The sequence below is a fragment of the Tubulanus polymorphus genome, chromosome 4 (genome assembly GCF_964204645.1).
Source record: "Tubulanus polymorphus chromosome 4, tnTubPoly1.2, whole genome shotgun sequence".
In the NCBI taxonomy this organism is placed as follows: Eukaryota; Metazoa; Nemertea; class Palaeonemertea; order Tubulaniformes; family Tubulanidae; genus Tubulanus; species Tubulanus polymorphus.
The window spans coordinates 24,782,152-24,802,396 of NC_134028.1; the positions used below are offsets into that span (position 1 = coordinate 24,782,152).

At 39.4% G+C, this 20,245-nt stretch overlaps 3 protein-coding genes across 5 annotated transcripts; 2 read left to right on the plus strand and 1 right to left on the minus strand.

Moving 5' to 3' along the window:
- The first annotated feature begins 261 nt into the window (after positions 1–261).
- LOC141903673 (cleavage and polyadenylation specificity factor subunit 4-like) lies at positions 262–4,302 on the plus strand. 2 transcript variants are annotated; one of them, XM_074791901.1, is made up of 8 exons: positions 262–402; positions 633–742; positions 1,100–1,303; positions 1,702–1,797; positions 1,875–1,968; positions 2,394–2,577; positions 2,888–3,115; positions 3,540–4,302. In XM_074791901.1, exons 2-8 carry the CDS (start codon positions 640–642, stop codon positions 3,693–3,695), a joined length of 1,065 nt encoding a protein of 354 aa, XP_074648002.1. In that variant the 5' UTR covers positions 262–402; positions 633–639; the 3' UTR covers positions 3,696–4,302. The 2 variants fall into 2 exon arrangements, with proteins under 2 accessions (XP_074648002.1, XP_074648003.1); XM_074791902.1 differs by having other exon boundaries at positions 636–742.
- Positions 4,303–4,916: 614 nt separating this feature from the next.
- On the minus strand, positions 4,917–12,889 carry LOC141904183 (uncharacterized). Of its 2 annotated transcripts, none has more exons than XM_074792734.1 (8): positions 12,783–12,889; positions 7,388–7,512; positions 7,060–7,162; positions 6,761–6,849; positions 6,417–6,474; positions 6,128–6,276; positions 5,785–5,958; positions 4,917–5,129 (listed from the first exon to the last, which is right to left on the minus strand). In XM_074792734.1, the coding sequence occupies exons 2-8, from the start codon at positions 7,430–7,432 to the stop codon at positions 5,010–5,012; spliced, it is 738 nt and encodes a 245-aa protein (XP_074648835.1). In that variant the 5' UTR covers positions 7,433–7,512; positions 12,783–12,889; the 3' UTR covers positions 4,917–5,009. The 2 variants fall into 2 exon arrangements, with proteins under 2 accessions (XP_074648835.1, XP_074648834.1); XM_074792733.1 differs by lacking the exon at positions 12,783–12,889 and adding an exon at positions 8,005–8,319.
- LOC141904493 (meiosis 1 arrest protein-like) lies at positions 8,486–11,650 on the plus strand. The gene is made up of 8 exons (XM_074793083.1): positions 8,486–8,531; positions 8,946–9,103; positions 9,550–9,747; positions 10,046–10,159; positions 10,519–10,759; positions 10,936–11,015; positions 11,120–11,263; positions 11,492–11,650. Exons 1-8 carry the CDS (start codon positions 8,486–8,488, stop codon positions 11,648–11,650), a joined length of 1,140 nt encoding a protein of 379 aa, XP_074649184.1.
- Positions 12,890–20,245: the final 7,356 nt, after the last annotated feature.

Genomic DNA, 20,245 nt, shown 5'->3' on the forward strand with positions numbered 1-20,245 from the left:
AAGTCTCAGGGAAAGGGGGCTGCTCGGCCGGGCCCGGTGGTAGCTCTTAACTTCAAAATGTTTGATTCATTGTCCGTGTTTTTAGTAGAAGAATTTTTTTACAATCGCTTGCGTGTTTCTGTTCATCCTATTTACTTCATCACTGTCTGATCAGCTTCGGTGATGTGTTGTAAAATAACTTACCAATAAAGTAATTTTGAACTGAATTGCTTAATCATCCTCTCCCGGTTGTAATCTAACCGTGAGCTCCGGTGCAGTGCCTCGAATGCGGAAATAAAAATTTTTTATTTTTCTGATTAATTAATAATTTCTTAACCAATGTGTTAGTTATACGCGTTTTCGTGAATCGAATGAAAAAATAAATGAAGCTGATTTTAAATTATCCAACATACGAATAAAAAGGTAGAGAATTATCGTCGATTTGATGATAGAAATCTAAATCTATATCTGATAGTCTGTGTATAAACTGTTCAGTTGTATTTATCAGTTTATACTTCAGCCTACAACTATACTACTAAACCCAGTTCTACAGTTATGAGTTAGAGTTAACTCTGATTTAAGGGCCAAGAAAATGCATGATTCTTGTATCTTTCCCTTGTTTTATGTTCTGTCAAATTTTCTATTTGATGCAGCAGCAAGATGCAAGAAATTGTTTCAAACGTAGAGAATATTATATTTGATATAGATGTTGCCCTCGAGGAACAGCGAGGGGCAATTCCTCTACCATTCCCTGGCATGGACAGTAAGTATTCATAGAAATTATTTCGCCTGAACTCATATTTAAGTTGAATTATTGAAAAACTTTGTTGGCTTAGTTAGCTTTGAAATTTTTGGTATTATGCTGTGACTGTGAGGATGGCCAACACTAAATTTTGTCAATATTAAGTTGTTGAATTCCAGTGATGGAATTGGGGCGAAAAATCATGGAATCAAAAGATGGGGCATGGAGACTATGAACCTTGAAAAGATAGTGAATGTCAATTATATTAGTGGTTAATAGTTCTGCTGACTATTCCAGAATATCCTATGCATTTTTGAAAAGTCATAGATCGGTTATGTGGGCTATGAACGCTATAAAATTTCATTCCGAATTTTTCAGAATCGGGAGCAGCTATTTGCACATTCTATCAGAAGGCTGTGTGTCACAAGGGAAACGCGTGTCCGTTCAGACACGTGAAGGGCGACCGTGAAATCGTTTGTAAACATTGGCTTCGAGGATTGTGTAAGAAAGGAGATGATTGTGAATTCTTGCACGAATACGACATGTCGAAAATGCCTGAATGTTATTTCTATTCGAAATTCGGTAAGTTTTCAATGACCAGCCGCAATATTTGATAACTCTCAAACTCACTTATCGTCGTTGCAATTGGAACAATCATTGTATCATTATCTGACGTCTCAAAATGTGTTTTGTGTTTTGACATCGAACAAAGGTTTAACCCTTTCCGTGCTGACTCATTAATACCCTATAGTGCTGGAGAAAATGTGAAAATTTTGAAAAAACTCTCCCTAGTTTGTTGAATAACGGGAATACCACCAAAGTGCGTCTACACCGCGGTGCAGTGTATCATTAGTTACACCGCACTGCGGTGTAGATGCACTGAAAGGGTTAACCAGTTGAATCGAATATATTTTCTTTTTGACTAATTTGCGTGTAAAATGTTATGTTGCTCTGTATTTTGATTTCACTATGTTTTCCAGGTGCGTGCAGTAATAAAGAATGTCCTTTCTTACACATTGATCCCGAATCAAAAATAAAAGATTGTCCTTGGTACGACAGAGGTTTCTGTCGACACGGTGAGCGATGACATGAATGAATATTACAATTATTTAGCTCGATCAATAGTGAGAAAATTTATGAAATATTTTTTCAGGTCCGAATTGTAAGAATCGACATGTCAGACGTGTCATTTGTCCGAACTATTTATGTGGATTTTGTCCTGAAGGACCGAACTGTAAATTCATGCAGTAAGTTACTCGACTATAAGTGAAATGAGTGATAACCCCTTGTTTCGGGTATCTATCTGCAGCTTGGACCCTGTACCCTCAGACATTTGACTACATCCACCAAATTCAGTACAGGACTTTCTTTTTACCCTATTATGTTGTTACTGAATTAGAAGAAAAAGAGTTAAGTGGTGTAAAGGATACAAATTTTCTTATAAAACCACTGAATAAACAGTACCATTTTAGAAGGAGTCTACTGCAATTGGGAGATAAAAGTGATTTTGAGAATTCCTTGAAAGCTCCTTATACCCAGGAATGACCGATCTGTAGGGATCGTGATTCAGTTAATGATGTCTGAAGGTGTGGATCAGGGGAGCTGCTGATTGATGCAAACCTTATGATAAACCGGGCTAAAAAACTTAACTGTTGACGTTCTCTTTTTCTAGTCCGAAGTTTGATATTCCGTCGACCGATCCAAATGATAAAACTCGTAAAACTCTCCTCATTTGTCACTATTGCGGTGAATTCGGTCACAAGGCGAACTCGTGTTTCAAAGCTAAAGACGCTGGCGTGTTAACTCTACCGAATACAGGACCGGCCGGTCAACCGAAAAACTTCACTAATCCAGCTGTAAGTTTAACTACAGTAACTCTGTTTATCTCGGACAGGGCGGCCGCTAACCTAGAAATCTCAGGGAGTCAGAAAAATTTAGAAATCAGAGATGATTGTCGACTGTAATGCCATATTTTTTCCTGATCCCTATGATGGCCTTGCAACTGGCTTCGACTGTATACATCTCAGAATTTCTATAAATTGTTGCAATTTCTTTCTGAAATAAGCAATATAGATATACAACTGTTAATGTTTTAAAATAAACCGGTGAAGTAACTCCCTAAATTTTTCTGTTCATTCGAATAAAACTTGTTCTTTCTTTTTACAGACGATTCCGCTGACTGACCGCACGAATCAAACGGGAGGTTCGGCGTTATCGATCAATACGGGAAACCCCGGCGTCGGCGGCAATACGGCCCCGGTCCCTCATACCCCGAGACCGTTCTATCAGCAGGGATTCCGGCCACGATTTCAACAACATTACGGTCATCGATTTCAAGGTCAGCACAATAACGGTACTCCGAAACGAGCCCTAGAAACCGTCACTTGTTATAAGGTAAGAGAGTCGTTCAGAATCGGGTTAATTTTCAACACTGTATCCAGGCCCTGTGTACACACTACTAGGCATAATGGGAAATATCAGGGAATTTTCTTTTCTTTAAAAGAGTCGGGGATTTTTGTAAAAAGCTAAGAATCGGGGAAATAGGGGAATTCATTGAGATTGCATCTTGCATCTACATCTTACATATTTGACTGCGTTTATCGATTGCATTCGTAGCAGATCAAGTCGGGAAAGCAACGCGTATGTCAGGGAAAAAGCGATTCAAATTTAAGTGGCCAACCTGCCATTCAAACTCCTCTAGCATTAGCTACAGCATTTTAATTAGCGTGCCCACTCAGGATATACATAACATCAGGCTCGTCCTGCCGAGTAGAAATCTTATCATTATCTCCTAACATTTTTGTTTTGTATTTTTCAGTGCGGTGAGAAGGGACATTACGCCAACAAATGTCCGAAAGGTCATTTAGCATTTCTCAGTAACCCGGGTAACCTGCCCGGCAATGCTGCAGCCCAGCAACAAGGATTCCGTCATCCAGCACCCCAACCGACTGTTTCATACGGCTGGGGCCATTGAAATCGGGAATACAAGTGACCTTTTATTCATGTATATGTGTTTCGATTGCATTAACACTGCTCAGCATGTAGAACAGCCTCGGTGAAAATGACGAATGAATTTCTAGTGTTAAATATTGTGGATATCTGCAATATATTTGTTTTAAGAAAACATCTGGAATCACATGGATTTGAACTCGGGGGGTTCATACAGATCAGGGAATTCTGGATTTGTTATTCCCTGCAAAGAAACCGAAGGAATCCAATTCATTTCTTGAGAATCAGAATTCCGGTGTGTGTCTTGTTGGTGACGAGTGTCACAAGGAGCCTCAAGAAACAGCCCCATACTGAGGATATCTTCATCAGGGGAATTTTGGTCAGTGAAATATCGGTTATTTTCGATTCCCCGTAGCGTAAGAACTCTCAAGCTTATTTTTTTACTACCACTTTGAATGAAAATATATCAAGAGTTTGTTGTAAGAAATTGGAAAAATTTGAGATTTATCACCTGTCTAATTTTTCCAGTTATCCCTCAAATTTCACTAATAACACGATGCATTACAGTCATTGTTTATGTGCTGTTTTTACTATTGTTATTTGTGTAGTATAATGTATATCGTTGCTTGGGAAAAAAAGCATTATTTGTATAAAATGTAAAGATTTGTCATAAATAAAATGATTTGTAAATATATTCTTAGTGTTGTCATTTTCATATTCATTGGTCAAAACCTCGTTATTAGTAAGTCAGATATAATGATTCTTCAGATATAACAAATAAAGAATTTCGTTCCAAGCAAGATAATTTTTTAATTTCATACCGGCAAATGGTCTATCCCTGGAACAAACTGATTTTCTGGTCCAGTGAAGTTTGTTGTAACGAGGTTCCACTGTCTGGTCCGGGTGGATATACATATCAGAGATCCTATTTGACTGGATGACTTCAAGTTCCATTTGTCATAACAGAAATGAAACTTTCATGCTGGCGCCAAAATATTAACAGCATCGAAAGATAAATGAACTTACAAAAGATGTACATATTTACAGTATGGAATATGAATAAATATATTTTGTGAAATTTAATAAAAAAATTTCATCTTTCAGAAACAATTATCTAGTATAATTTCTAGTTAGATATACATTAAAATTGATGTATCAAAAATAGGCTAGAAATTGAGCATAATTATATATATATATATATATATATATATATATATATATATATATATATATATAGAATCTACTTAAAAAAATAAATGAAGATATGATAATTAAGTTGTCAGTTTTTATATGGACGGATATAAATAAAATCTACTGGTTTCGAGATGGAGAAGAGAGATCACGGGTAAAGTAACATAGCTACATCGTTCATACCGCTATCCCTCAGGGCCTTCTCCAGATTGATCGCATACGCGTGGTTTCCTTCACGATTTCGCCATGATTTCAACATGAAAAATGCCTGCAACAAAATCAGCATCGATTCATTAAAAAGACAATTTTTACAAGCCAGGAATACATCATCTTTCAGAGACCCATACAGAAGACTATTTTTCAACTGTGAGATGTTGGCTGAAAATATTTTCTGTCCATGGTATAATAATCCATATATAATAATAATAATCTATTTCCACATGTCGTAAAGAGATACACAAAAAAATATACAAAATATGATGTTTTTATGTAATGTGGAGGAAATTAGATGAAGCCAACAAAGGCTTATAAATATTTTCCGTCGAATCAGATGTTGCTTTCGCGTCTCTCACAAATTTTTCATGGACCAAAAAGATCTGACTTGAAAGCAGAGTCTATTGTACGTAAACGCGTAATTCTATGAATAATCAAATGAGCCCAAACAGTCTAAGTATAAAACGCGTTTAGTTTGAGCGTGGACACTAAACCAAATGGCAATATATGTTTAAGGGGATGTTTAATCCATTGGAAATGGTTCTGGAATGTTGCCTTTGTCAACATATAATAAGGATCCAGTTCTACAATGAAAAGTTCAACTCTAAAATCGATTTATGCAAAACGGTAATGACTATCAATAATCAATTTTTATGAGAATGGTTCAAAGATTAGAAATTTTCTTGTACTCAGCATTTACAAATACTTACAGTGTCTTTATGATCAGGAAACCGAAGTTCAAATTCGTTGATATCTGTTGATGTAAATCCCAGTTTATTTGCTACTAGATACCAGTCTCTTCTATAGATCTTTCCAGCTATTTCGTTCAGTTTGTAATCGGTCGGGATTTGTCTTGAAAACTCGGGTTCTGGACTTTGGCGTTTCTGCATTTAGAAATCTTAGAATTTACACTCATTTAGTATAGATTTGGTACATTATTTCTGCTAGCTCTAGTTCGACAATTACAGCCAAGAGCTGTATTATCCCCCCTCCCCCCATTAAAACACAAAATCCCGCAGTAGGTGAACAGAGAAATTTCTTCGTTGTTCTTACATGCTGTGATTTTTTAAATCCTGTAATATCAGGTCCAGATGAAAGTTCTTTAATGTCGGCGGGAATGATCTCGAAATTGAATATTTCCGCTTTAGCGTCTGGTGGTATATTCCGCGCCCACTTCACAAAATCAACTTCTTCAATTACACCTACAACAACAGGAATAGAAATAAAATACAAATCTGAAGAATGAAGGGGAACACATTTTCGTTAATGACTCCGTATGTACATAATACTTCGCGTGTAGTTGGTTTTCCAATAGCTATTGCAAAATATATAAAAGTTCTACCTTTATTGTTGGGATCCATTTCTCGGAAGAAAACTTCTACTAAAACAGTCAGCGACTCCTTCAACAAAATATTAATACATATATTTGAGATAATTAGTGTACAAAATAAAATGACGGGATTTAGTTTCAAATCCCTAATGAGATTCAGTTTAAAATTTTCATACTAGGTGAGTGTAAAGCTTTTCCTTGAAGACGGGAGATAAAATGGGGGATAAAATGGGGATAAAATGGAACTGTGCAGATGTGGAAGGTAAATTGTTCTAGAGGGCACGACACCTGCACAGACGCCTCAAGATAATTATTTTGAAAGAGAATATTTTCAGCACAAACAGAAATACCAGTACCTGTGAGTCGTCAGGGTAGATCTTTGCTAATACCTTCTGCAACAGGTCTTTCGATAAGGATTTCCCGTTATTCAACAAATGAAATAGAGCTGTCAGAAGAAGATAAATATCAACAATTTTATGCCAATAAAGATAAACTCGTATTTTAGAAGGGAAATAATCAATAATCGTTTCAGTTTCAAAGGCTAATTACATTTTTATTGAAAATGAGATGTCATAATAGCAACTACTAAACATAAATCGTCTTTGTGAAACAGGCCCATATATATTTTATCACCCTTTTTGAAAAATGTTCTTGCCTTTGATTTTGGTTTCCGTGTTTGTGGTTTCTAACCACTGCATCGCCGTGCAGAATGATAGGAACGTCACATTTCCATCTTCACCTTTCATGTTTTTCGTGATCTAGAGGAAAAGTGTACAAGGCATACAATATACAACCCGCTTAACTCATCGAGTGCCACAGTTTTTACCATCAAGGCTTTTTGTAATCAACTTTTGAAAAATAATGCATATTATCAAGTTCTGATGTTGTTGAATATCAATGGAGTTAGTTGCATGAATATAGTCACTACCTTTGGATAAAACATCGATTTACTAAGATGGCCGCGTAGAATTGTTGACACTTACATTTCGAATGAAGACGTTATTATTAAGTTTCGGTTGTTGTAACATCGATGGTTCAAGTATTCCATACTCGTTACAACCGAGCTGTTGAAATCGAGTCCATAACCGTTCCACCTCGAGGATGCTTACTAAATATATAAAATAGAAAGTTGAGAGGAGCATTTTATTGCCTGCTGAAAATGAGCATGAACTCAATTGTTTGATTTAGGTAAGCAAGCTCTAGTCAGTAACCTGTTTGTGGTTTAGTTTCATGATTGGTTCACAAGCCTATCCGATCATATACAGACTTACCACCAACAATTAGGTAACAAACTAAGCAAGCCTTGACTAGTCTGGGAGCAATATGGCAATATAGAAAGTTACGCAGAAAATTTTTTTGCAAGGAGCATAAACTGTTTCAATCGATTAAGCTCGGCAAGCTTAGATTATTCTTAAAGCAATATGACAATATATAGCAACTTTGTCACCCAGGTGAGGGAAGTTTGAATGCCTTTTCCTATACCAGACCTGTACATTTGTAATACTAATGTGGGTAAGGTTGCAGCCTATATGATGAGTACTAAAATCTACTGCCTGGTTGTTCGGGGACAGTAGGTGCGAAGAAAGTGAAAAGGACTTACATGCCGTTACTTCAGAATGAGTACTGATCCATTCAGCGTCATACGGCGTCACTTCAATGAAACCTCCTTCATCATGTAAATGACTCGAGTATGCCCCCATTGAACTGGATTTTGAGCAGGAATGGTGAAGCAATTCGAAAGGATTGTAGGCCTACTTCAACTGCAATTCTAGTGGATTTTTGTTTTGTAAATTTTTGTTTGGCTCAACGACCTTGCAACACGAACTGCGCGCAGCAAAATTCTCTTTAACCGACAAATCAAATCTTCTTTATTGTTCAAGTGACGCGTGATAAACATGAACTCATGATGAAATATGGCAATGAACTAAAGTGAACAGAAAGGCATAAATGTAAAACTTAAAAAGAAACAAAACTTACAGTTAACCAACAGTTGAGAAAGATTTACATCATTATTCTCAAGGTCGTTGAGACTTATTGACAGTAGTACCCGCCAAAATTAAATCCGTCACGCTTTAGGAAACATGGAAAAAGAAACGACTCATCGCGTGGTGTTTGCTAGACAACCTGGTAGGCCGGTGTTTAGCACGAGATATGCGCCAAGAGAATGAACGGAGAGAGAAGGGCGCAGACTCTGTAGCGTCTTTCACGTCTCGACTCCTGACCTCGATCAGCCGCCCTCCCGCTTCGCCTTCAAGTCCAGGCCGCGTGGTGGGGTGGGGCACGTGCGTCTTACGTTTTGTGGTTTACGTGGTTGTGTTCGTGGGTGGCTTTCTCTAGGGGTTCCCAGCCCATCCGATCACAAAAAACTAAATAATATGCATTCCCATCAGATTAAGGCTACAAAGACCTCTAACATAATTGCATGCAACTAATGAATGAAATGAAATTCTTGAATTGTGAGTGAACACAGTTCAGGCTTTCTCTCTAGCCTGACCCAGCGAGAACGCACGGTAGTAATTGAATTGTGTTGTTTATTTTCAGCGAGGATTTTCATGGTAGATCTAAACCACCCTTTCGACATGGACATGTGTCACTGTTTGAATCAGGCATTGGATTGTTTTATGAATTTAGTTTCCAGACTGGTCGGACCGAGTCGGGTGCCATTTTTCGGTTTGTGCGCTCTGACTGACAAATGCCAGGTAAAAGGTCACCGAATCACATTTCAATCGCAACCCGATGGCAGTAATATAGCTTGATTCATTTTCAGAATAGAAGGATTCCTTTACACGCATAACTGCTAATTGCTCTTCATTTTCAGCATTTCGTTACTATTTTGTTCCAGGAAATACTGATTTAGTTTGACGCCACAAGCCTACAGAAATATGAAATAAGTTACTGGGGGCCTTAACTTAACATTCATTACTGATTTGATTTAAATCGATTACAAATGAACTGAATTGACGAAGAAATTAAACCGATTTAAAATTTAAACCTTTTTGTGAAACTGGGCCCGTAGGCTTTCATTGGCAATCTATGATTCTTTGATCTATTTTTCGTGGCCAGGCTCCAAGATCAATTTGATGAACAATTTAATGAAACCATAGCGCTATCTTTCTGAATGTCCTTTTTCTGCCAAATTTCGTAGGTTTTATTTCCACTGCAATGCACAAAAGGTAACGTGAACAGCTTACGAATGGCGCTCGGTGAGTTGCAGGCGATATGTAACAGCTATCATGGTGGTAGGCTTACCGGGAATAAAGACTTCAAAACGGACATCTACTTGCGAGACGCGCTTCAAACTGCAACCGCCCAATATAAACAACAAAGCCAATCACTTATTCAGGTAGTCGGAAAAATCATCGTTACGTGTATTCGTACAGCGTCGGATCCAGGATTTCGGGTAGGGTTCACGCGGTAGCTTCTTCCCCAGAATACGTCTGAGGCGATTAGACGCGCTTAGCACGATCTCTACTTCGGGAAAACCAAACGCAAATGGGGTGGGTGCTTCACGTACTTACAGTGCCCCCTAAGATCCGCGGAAAATACTTGCTGGAAATAAGAAGGGCCTCGGAATGAATGAAGTTAAAATCTGTAATACGCATGCACGTATGTTAGGAGCGAATCTAATTTATCTGTTATAGTCCAGTGGTTACTGGTGTCAATTAGAAGTATTTTTGGTGACGTGTCAAGACGGAATGAAGATCGCACGGCAAATTGAAAACGCGATACACACTGAAAACCTCGATGATTTAAAGGTAGCGAATTTTCGGCTAATTCTCGCAATTTCCCTTTCGCCATTTTCTCAGTTTCATAACCACGTTCCACACTACGCCACTTAGAACAATTTTGAATCCTTGACATTGATTCAATGCCCTTATTGAATAATCTTAATTTTGGAACTGGAACTTTAAAGGCAAAATATGAAATTTCCGGTGAAAAATAGAATTTAGAACTTAAATAATTGCGGAACTTGGATTTAAAAAGGGGTCGTCCACACCCCTTCCCTTCTAATGACGCCCATACATGTGTAGCTTTTGCCTTTGACTGCCTGTCAATCACAAAATTATATACATTGAAAATTGCTGTATATCTTTATTTCTTTACTCATTTTCAGAAAGTGCAAATCATTCTATTGTCGAACCCGGAACACTTTGGATTCAATTTGCAATTGTCGGGCCTCAGCAACAGTCAATCTAGCGACTGTTCGATTACAACCAGCAGCGTCGATAGTATCGTTGACGTCACTAGAGTGAACGCGGATCCTCTGAGTTTCGATCAGTTTTTCAAGTCGTGGATGCGAGATGGTGGAACTGAAAAAGAGCACTTGCACATCATCATGCCTCCAGCAGCTCCAGGTTTATAAATATGATACAGCAGATTCCGCTCGAGTCGTGGACTATATTTGTCCGACTTAGTCTGATTTTGAAATCGGATATCGAAGAACAGATAGGCCTACAGTCGAGATATGGCCGTTCGAATTTTTCTTTTTTATCGTAGTGCTCAATTGGAAATTTCGTAAAATATCTTGTAGGTGGGCCAGACTTAGTAATTAAGTGTGATATACACGAAAGACTCGTAAATCCGGCTTTGCTTCCACATCCAACGTCTTACGTACGTAGATTGGTACACTACGCGCAACGTCATTGAGGTCATGACGAATTCCTCTAAATTCACGAAAATCGAATCATAAATCTTTGCTGTACGTCTCTTTTCAGTCGTTACACATCGACGCAGGACTTTGTCGTCCTGGTCTAGGTCTGGGTAACAAACAGGGTGGATTTACAGTGCCCGTGCATAGATTACGAGCAGTCAATCAGGTCCAGGGTGATCAGATGTGTGAGTCGGTATTGTTCGGGCTGGTAAGTATGCAACTAGAAGCATATAGGGGGAAAAGTGAAGATGATGAATAAATGATAAATAAAGATGTATTATGATAATCGATAAGCGATATATAATGATCCAATGTAGGATGCTTTACCGGTCTGTAGATTAGACAATGTAGCTTACTTAGGAAATCTTGCGAAATGACCAATTAATGAATTTAATGACGTTTTTAAATTAGAATACGCTGTTATTTGCTTTTTCAGCCGTTGATTTTGAAACCTACGTCTTGTTGGAAACTCGACTGGGACGATCTGGATAGCAATCAACAGCATTTCCAAGCAATTTCTCAACTACTTCTAGAGAAAGTATGTGAACTAGGTGAAACCGAATGTCAGTTAGTCGGAACTATAGTCCGCAAATAGTGAACCACGTTACTGAGCACGGTCGCTGTGGTTCAGACCTAGTTTCAAGATGACTGATACCGCGTATGACCGAACTGATAGTGCCTTCGCATAAAAGTTCGGGCCACTAGTTACGAAATCTGAAGTTTACCAAGAACTCATTCAGTCTATGGTTTCCCTAAAAAGCGATGAGTTGACTTCAATTGTCTTTTTCAGAACAAGTTTTTGTTGTGTAAACTCGAAGATATGAACTCCTCTGCGCCTCATGGATATTTCATTATTTTGCCGTCAAATACATCGACTTTATTATTAAAATCAGTTGCCTCCTCGGAGTTGATGCTGCCCTGTACTAAACCGGTATTGGAAACTGTCTCAGCTGATGCGATGCAGAATATTTCAGATTCGCTGCATAATGCAAGTATTTAAAACGGATTTTATGTTCAACTAATGAATTTCTGATACGCTCCAACAAGCTCACGATCGGACAAGTAGGTTGGTACAAGCCTATCCGATTATAAAAGCTTACCACCAACGATTATTTAGACAGCTTCTAGGGAAATAAGTGAATAGGTTCTTACTGCCTTTAGATCAACATTTTGCATTATTCATAACAGGTTGAAACATTGACTGATTTTAACCCTTTGCTGTTGGATTCTGGATTGTACGACATTCTCGCAAACTCCGCCAAAGAAAATATAGGACCGAAGCGGAAGCTAAACATTCAGGTGCGTGTTACTTGACTGAATGCTATGTACAGGGTCCGATCTAAGCACTTGCCCGATTGCCCGGAACAAGTATATTCTCATCAGGGCAAGTAAGTTATCATTGACACTTGTCCCCCGGGCTAGTGCAATTTCATGTCACAAAGCTTTTCTCCTAGTCGATACAACGGATGATTGTGCCACCAATCGGGACTGCCTGTATAGGGCAAGTAGCTTTTGGAGGGGGCAAGCGAAATTTCAGATATGCTTGCCCCCCCCCCCCCCGGGCAAGTGGCTTTCATTCCTTAGATCGGACCCTGTATGTACTTTACTTAATGAATTCTCTTTTAGACTGACATTGATTTTTTATTCATAGGAAAATAAGTATAATAGTGGACTAGGAGACTGTGTGCATGAGCAGCAGCAGAATCAGATCCGTAAAGGTTACTCACACGCTCCAGTGTTCAGGTCGGCGAAATCCTTATTTCCGACACGTCTGTAGCCGAAAAATCGCGATGCGTCAAAGTTTCTCTATATGAATAATCTAACATCATAAAATATCTGTATATATGTTTTAGAAATGATAAACATACATGTATAATGGACTATATTATATGGTTCATATTATGTCGTTTTCATTCTTATCTTTAATCTATACAAGAATTTATTGTTAGGTCGTTCGTCATTTCATTGAATAAATTATCATCAAGTTACGTTTATTGTTTTATCAGCGTGCGTCGTGCGTTCATTAATTGCTCGTTTCACCACGCCTGCTGGTTTGTTGAAATGACGTCCATGGTGCAGCGATGTACACAGGTATGTACAAAGTTTAATTCGAGAAATGGACGATTGATAAACAACAAAAATTCATTTAGGGAAAAATCAACACGTAGCTAGGTTTCCATAAGCAAGTAATTGTCTAATTTAATTGAAGAACCACAATTACGAAGTGAAAAAAAGCTTCATCCCCAGAAGAAAAGAATGACGTTTCGACTCGATTCCAAGAATTTCCGAAATAGCCCCCGACACCTCAGGTTAAAGCGCCACCAAGGGCACCTTGTTAGCTCCCCCCCCCCGCTAAGTACCCTCGACAAATCCCGATGGATCGTTGTATCGTAGAGGGTTATTTTTAGCGCACGAGTAACGGTTAAAACTCTGCGTATCGTACGGATCCTGTACGTGTGGATCAGGACTCAAGAATCGTCCGACCTCCGGGTCGTAGACACGACCGTTCATATGGATTAATTGCAGCTCATCGATTCGTTCCTGTCCAGTAAAATCTCGTTTAATACCAGAGACCGAAGCGGCTGAATAGGAAACAGAAGAACGCTCGAAAGCCCAATCTTTGAAGGGTTGAGGTTTTCCAAACACGTTATAACGTTTTCTCAATAGTACCTGCCCGCTCTCACCAGTAATCGTATCAACTGATCCAACATGGTCGAGATGGACGTATCTCATATATGTATTGGAATTTATAGCCGTCTCGATTCCCACTAGTTTATTATTAGCATAGATAAAATACTTGTGTTCATCGCCCTGATCGTTTTTAGTAACTTCGTACACCTTTCCGATGTAGTATGCCTTCCTTTGATTGTTGTTATGGTGGTCAAATGTTTTTCTAACATATCGACTTCGATCTGGATCGTATTTGAAATTGACAACCTGGCTGCCCGTTTCAAACATTTCTAGCAAGTTGAAAGAGGTCCACCCAACCAACTGCATATTCTTGCGTATTACGTTCCCATTGTCGTCGTAAGCGTTAGAATTATGCCCAGTTTGGACGAGAGCCCTGGGCTTCTGCGAATGGTACACGTGATGTGGGCCGCCCATTCCGCTGAATCTACGAATATTACCGATTGCATCGTACTGCCAATCTTCGGTGAATGCGCGCTGATCAGCAGGATTCTGACTTCTCATAGTAGCTCTTACCACTCTATCGAGATTGTCGTATTCGAATGTTTCGATGGTTTTTCTCTCGCTGATGAGATCCTTCCTGCTCAGCATATTACCGTCTGTATTATAACCATACTGCCAGTGACGTAAGGTCCGCTTCGATTTGTCCGTACTACGTATATGGGTCACGTGATTCATCAAGTCGTATTGATACTCGGTTAGTATCCCATTCCCAGACGTTTCCTTCGTTACCTGGCCAAACTGATCGTAGTTCAAACCAGTCCAGTAGTTATCAGTAAGAGGACCACTACAAGCCGACTTGCGCACGGCAATCAAATATCCAGTTGGCGAATAGCAGTAATGCACAGTCTTTCCACCAGGGTATATTTGTTGTGTAATTTGGCTCTGCCTGTTATATGATGTTTTCACTTCCAATACCTTAGTTCCAATTGTTGTATTGACGATAAATTCTCTGCCAACTGAATCATAATTATACTCCCTCGTGAAACCACCAGGCGCGGTTACCTTTGCCACCTTGCCCTTACCACGGGGCTTTGTATCATAAAACCAAAGCGTATCGCCTTCTGGTTCATTCCTCTTGACGATCCTTCCGAGTTCATCAAAGTATTCTAGTTTCTCTTGCCCTTTAGCGTCGGTTTGTCGAACCAGTTCGCCAAACGCATTGTATCCATATTTCCATGTTCCCATATCAGGGTCAGTCATTTGTATTTTATTTCCAACCTTGTCATAAATGAATTCGTCAGCATTACCAGCAGGATCTGTTATCTTTTTTAAATTGCCCACAGCATCGTACTGATAATTAAGTTCACCGCCATTAGCATCAATAACCTTAATCATTCTATCCATTACATCTCGCTGAGTAGTTGTTTTATGTCCTTTTCCATCGAACGATTCCGTTATCAATCCTTTAAACACTTTTCTCGTCACGTGTCTCAAATTGCTGTCCATCGGCCGATCGACCTTCACTTCGCGACCAATGACGTCGTAAGTGTACTGCACCCAGGATCGTCTACAAGTTGATTCACAAGGTAGTGACTGTTTTGCTACAAGTCCCAGTCCACTGTATGTGATATCTTCATAAATATCTTTACCGTTAAAATCTTTCGTGTGAATTCGAATCACTCGATCGAGTTTGTCGTAGATTCTGCTTTCAGATGGTTTTCCAGGTTCAGATGTGGAAACCTTGTAACCAGCATGCGGTATGGTATTATCCCACTGATAGGACCAATTGATTTGCGACCCGTCTGGCCTCCTCTCTGAAAGCTTCCTTCCGAAATCGTCGTAGGTCCAACTCGTTTTTAAACCATTAGCACCGACCATAGCGATTGTGTTGCCTAATCTATCGTACTGATACGTTTCCGTGTGACCGAGGCTATTTGTAGCGCTCACTTTACGGACACCATTTGAATCATAGGCTGTCGTGACTGAACGAATCTGTTTCGCTTGATTACCGTGAGTGAATTTCGGAGTACGAGTTTGCTTTATCATGTTACCGAACTTATCGTAAATATTGTTACTTACTAATGCCAGATTATCATCAGGTTCAATGACCATTGATGCGAGGGTTCTCTTAGTGACGTCATACGACCGAATCGTTTGCCGAACGGATATGTTTTCGTGTTGATCTGTATGTGTAACCTTCAGACAAAGAACCTGCCCGATAAACCAATTCTGCTTATTATTCAAAAACGATCTATTAGTTTCCTGTTTGAACGTGACTCCACCTCCACTAATCGTTCTCGTGATGTTTCGTGCATTTCCGTATTCATCGATGTTCTTAAACTCTTCCGTTTCCACTTTTATCGGGGCTCCATCGATTTCATTGACCTTCTGTATGATCTTATCCAGAACGATCTGAATGTTGTTGGCTCCGGCCTGTGGATTTTGACGATGGCTGAATGTTTGACTTTTTTCCGACACGACTTTACCATTTACGTTAATAGTGCTCTTCGCCACCGTTCGAGTTAACGGGTAAATAAGGTTGTAAACATCTCTTCGAAGTTCGTTACTTTGAAGCGATTTCGCCTCTACCCACTCGTAGCCCAAGATACCACGACCTTTCATGTTAATGAAGAGTGGTCCATAAGTAAAATCAGTAACATTTTGTCCGCCAATACCATTATCATTAGCGATGCGCTTCACCAGTTGTTGGGCGTTGTTAAACTGTGCATTTGGATAAGTATTTACTTTCTTTATTGATTTATAAACGGTTTTATCCGCTTGTGTCGTGTACGTGATCGCATCTTTGTTGCCCAAACTGTCCGTGACACTAGTTAAAAGTTTTACTTCATTCTTATTCAAAGATACGTAAACGCCAGCGTCCACAAATCCGACAATATCCGTTAACCCATCCCCATTCACATCGACTAGCATTCTCGGATTTGCTGATACTCGCCAACCACCAGTAGAAGCACCAAACTGCCTCACCCAACGTGAAGGAGTTCCGAAAGAGCTACCTGTATTCAAGGATATGTATGCGCCGGCGTTTGCGAATCCTACGACATCTGGGAGTCCATCACCGTTCATATCACTCAGATATCGGGGATGAGACTCGACCCTCCAACCACCTGCTGTAAAACCGTAATCTTTGATCCATAATTTTGCGGTAAGAAATGATTTACCAGTTCCGATGGATACATAAACTCCAAAATTAGCAAAACCAACTATGTCGGCGAGACCATCTCCATTTATATCTGTTACATGTCTCGGATCTGATTTGACTCTCCAGCCGCCTGCGGTGTAACCAAATTGCCTCAGCCACACTGATCCAGAAGCGAAGCTACGTCCAGTATTCAGTCCTACGTATACACCGGCATTAGCAAAACCAACAATGTCTGGAAGTCCATCTCCGTTCACATCTTCGACGAATCTCGGGTGTCTTTCAACTCTCCATCCCCCTCCAGAGTATGAGAAATGAGCGTTCAACCACAGAGCCGGGGTTTTAAATGAACTACCCGTATTCAAAGACACGTAAACCCCACCCGAAGCAAAGCCCACCACATCAATTAATCCGTCACCATTAACATCTTTCATGAATCGGGGATGCATATTGATTCTCCAATCTTGGCTATAACCGAAATCGGCCACCCATATGTTTGGGGGAGCAAAGCTTTCTCCAGCCGTATTAAGGGCTACGTAAACCCCGGCATTCGCAAAACCTACAATATCGGGAAGGTTATCACCATTTACATCTACTACGAATCTCAGGTGAGATGCCACTGCCCATCCCCCTACACTTCGGCCGAATGAACGAACCCAGTATTTTCCAGGGCTAAATTTGTTGTTGCCCGTGTTTAGGGCTACATAAACACCAGCGTTTGCGAAAACGACGATATCAGCCAGACCATCCCCGTTCACGTCTACGACATGTCGAGGATGATTACCAGTTGACCAGCCTCCACTCGAAGCACCAAACGCATTTATCCAATAGCCCGGTGTTACGGTTTGTTTTACATCATTTAACCCCTTATATGACATGTCTACTGGTTTTAAGCAATTTCCGCTTCCACTACAAACCTTAACCTTATTCAAAACGCTCATTTTACTCTCGCCAGACGAACTGTATGTAATGTATATTTTTCGATGCAAATTTCCACCGACTAATGTCTCAATCGTCTTCAATCTCATGCTAATCTTACTCAGAATGTGTCCGTTGAAATATTCACTTCTCACATCTGGCCGATTTTCGTATCCGAATCGCACCTCCATTCCACCCGAACTGATCTTTGATAAATACGGGTAATCTTTGCCGGTCAAGTAAGTGAAGTGGATTGAAGCGTCGTTGTAGGCGCTCATTGATGTAACCAGCCATTCGTATGTTCCAGGTTGTGAAACGCCTTTCATCGAGGAATCGCCAGTTTTGCCGTAATACGTCTCGCGGTCAGTCGTCTCCACCTTGAAGTAATCGGGTCCAGAAGCTTTCGTTCCGTATGATGTGATTCTACGTAAACTGTCAACTTCTGTATAATAGGTGGCGCCATTTGACCCATACGACCCGGATGCGCTAACCAAACGAGCGCCATCTAGACAAAACCGATCAGAGGAAGTATACGACAATCCTAACACGCGGCCATCTTGGGCAACAGTTTGGCGGCATCTGAAGACGAGAAAACACATCTTTATGATTATAAAATTCTTTGAAATACTTTCAAATCATTCATAAGACCTCGACACATTTCCTCACCTAACTATTGAGCCGGGAACATCGATGTTCCAGCCCAAACCGACAGCGCCATTTCCGCGACTACTGTGGTATGAAAGAACTAGTTCCGGCATCAGACCATAGCCGAACCCATCCGGCAGCGGTATGGGTATTTTGTAAGCCACATTACCTTGTTGGACGTTTAGTTGTGTAGGAACATTGCCTACGACCTCTGCAGCGTCACCCGTCGATGGTAAGCTGGTGACGAGGAGGCCAAAAAATGTGTAAAACACACTTCGCAACATCTCACCTACAATGAAAATTAACAGAGCTGAATATTTGTTGACACTGATTTAGAACAGTTCACTTTATAAAGATATATAAATACGTATTAATATTCGCTCTCTATTTATCTATCGATAATTTAGTGGTGCAGCCCATTTAATTCCTGGGCCCTGTTTCACAAAAAGGTTTATCTCTTAAATCGATTTAATTAATTCAGTTTATCTTAAATCGATTTAGGCCTTAATCCTTTTTGTGAAACTGGGCCCAGCTGGTCTGATATAGTTATCATATTTACAAATATTTCTTCTTCGATCCAATATATATTGGAACTAAGCATAGATATAAGCATTTAGATAACATACAACTAAGTCTCGATAACAATAGATTACTTATTTCTCAAGTGTCTATCGGATAATTCTTCAAGATATAAAAGTTGTCCAATATCCCGGACACGGGAGTTAAAAATATGTGCCCGATTGGAAACTAGATAAGTTACAATGTACGTGAAAAACATTAGCCTCAGCACAAAAGCTACCGATGCGACTTGTACGACATACATTTTTCGTAGTAATTGCATTGTACGACATACATTTTTCGTAGTAATTGCATCATTTCGAGTGCATTTTTTTAAAACAATTCTCTTCCCCGAGCGGTCCCTACATGCTGCTTTCAGCCACCGCGCTTTAAGCCAATGTTTGCCTTACTTTCTAGCGTTTACATATTGAATAGATATATTAGATTTCAACAGCATCTTCTACGCCTCAGAAAAGATGTGACCGTGGAATTTCCTTTACAACTAAAAATCTTTAAAGATTTTGGATATTTGGAAAAGGTGAAATTTTCCTCCACAGCTACTAACTATAGTTACTGATATACACTCTGTAAACGCAATGCTGCGTGCAACGAAAATAAACAGGAAAATGACGACGGTTCATAAACTCTAGAAATTAATTCTAACCAGACATAAATTCCATACAATGAACTTAGAAATCGGAATATTTCTCAAACCAAAACTAACATCGTATCAAAACCTTATTGTTAACGATGTGTTTTAATCTTGGTGTAATGAGTGTGTTTTTTCGGAAAATCGAATAATCATGTTTCAGTCCTACCATTTTTCCTAGTCGGTAAATTGATGGATTGATGAAGTCCAGTTGTTGAAAATATACATATGATATAGGTGATGTATATAATTTGTTCATAACATACCTTGCACCAATGCCATTAAATTGTGGAATGGGACTTTGTCTGCGCGCACTTAAGCGTCATAATTGAAATCCAAGACTCCTTTCAGCGAAAAATAATATTGGAAGACTAGACAAACAATCGTTGAATGCACTCGTAGATAGAGAATAAACTTTTAGATATTTTCGCAATGAAATTGAAAAACTACTAAAACTACATTCGTGTATAGATTTAGGATAGAAACAAAACATGTAAAACTATTTTTTGAACACAAGACAAATGATCAACGAACGCACACAAAATAGACTAAAATATATTTTTTGATTGAAATTGATGAAGACTAAACAAATCATTCGTGTATAGATTTTAAGACACGTGGAGCACTCGTAA

Excerpts from the sequence above, each read along its gene's own strand:
- LOC141903673 (XM_074791901.1), top strand. The coding sequence starts at position 640 with ATGCAAGAAATTGTTTCAAACGTAGAGAATATTATATTTGATATAGAT. Across the intron at positions 1,798-1,874 it reads CAGAGGTTTCTGTCGACACG|GTCCGAATTGTAAGAATCGA; the intron begins GTGAGCGATGAC and ends ATATTTTTTCAG. Across the intron at positions 2,578-2,887 it reads AAAACTTCACTAATCCAGCT|ACGATTCCGCTGACTGACCG; the intron begins GTAAGTTTAACT and ends TTCTTTTTACAG.
- LOC141904183 (XM_074792733.1), bottom strand. The coding sequence starts at position 8,104 with ATGGGGGCATACTCGAGTCATTTACATGATGAAGGAGGTTTCATTGAA. Across the intron at positions 7,163-7,387 it reads ATAACGTCTTCATTCGAAAT|ATCACGAAAAACATGAAAGG; the intron begins GTAAGTGTCAAC and ends CTTTTCCTCTAG. Across the intron at positions 5,130-5,784 it reads TTCCTGATCATAAAGACACT|GCATTTTTCATGTTGAAATC; the intron begins GTAAGTATTTGT and ends ATTTTGTTGCAG.
- LOC141904493 (XM_074793083.1), top strand. The coding sequence starts at position 8,486 with ATGGAAAAAGAAACGACTCATCGCGTGGTGTTTGCTAGACAACCTG. Across the intron at positions 10,160-10,518 it reads AAAACCTCGATGATTTAAAG|AAAGTGCAAATCATTCTATT; the intron begins GTAGCGAATTTT and ends ACTCATTTTCAG. Across the intron at positions 10,760-10,935 it reads CATGCCTCCAGCAGCTCCAG|GTGGGCCAGACTTAGTAATT; the intron begins GTTTATAAATAT and ends AATATCTTGTAG.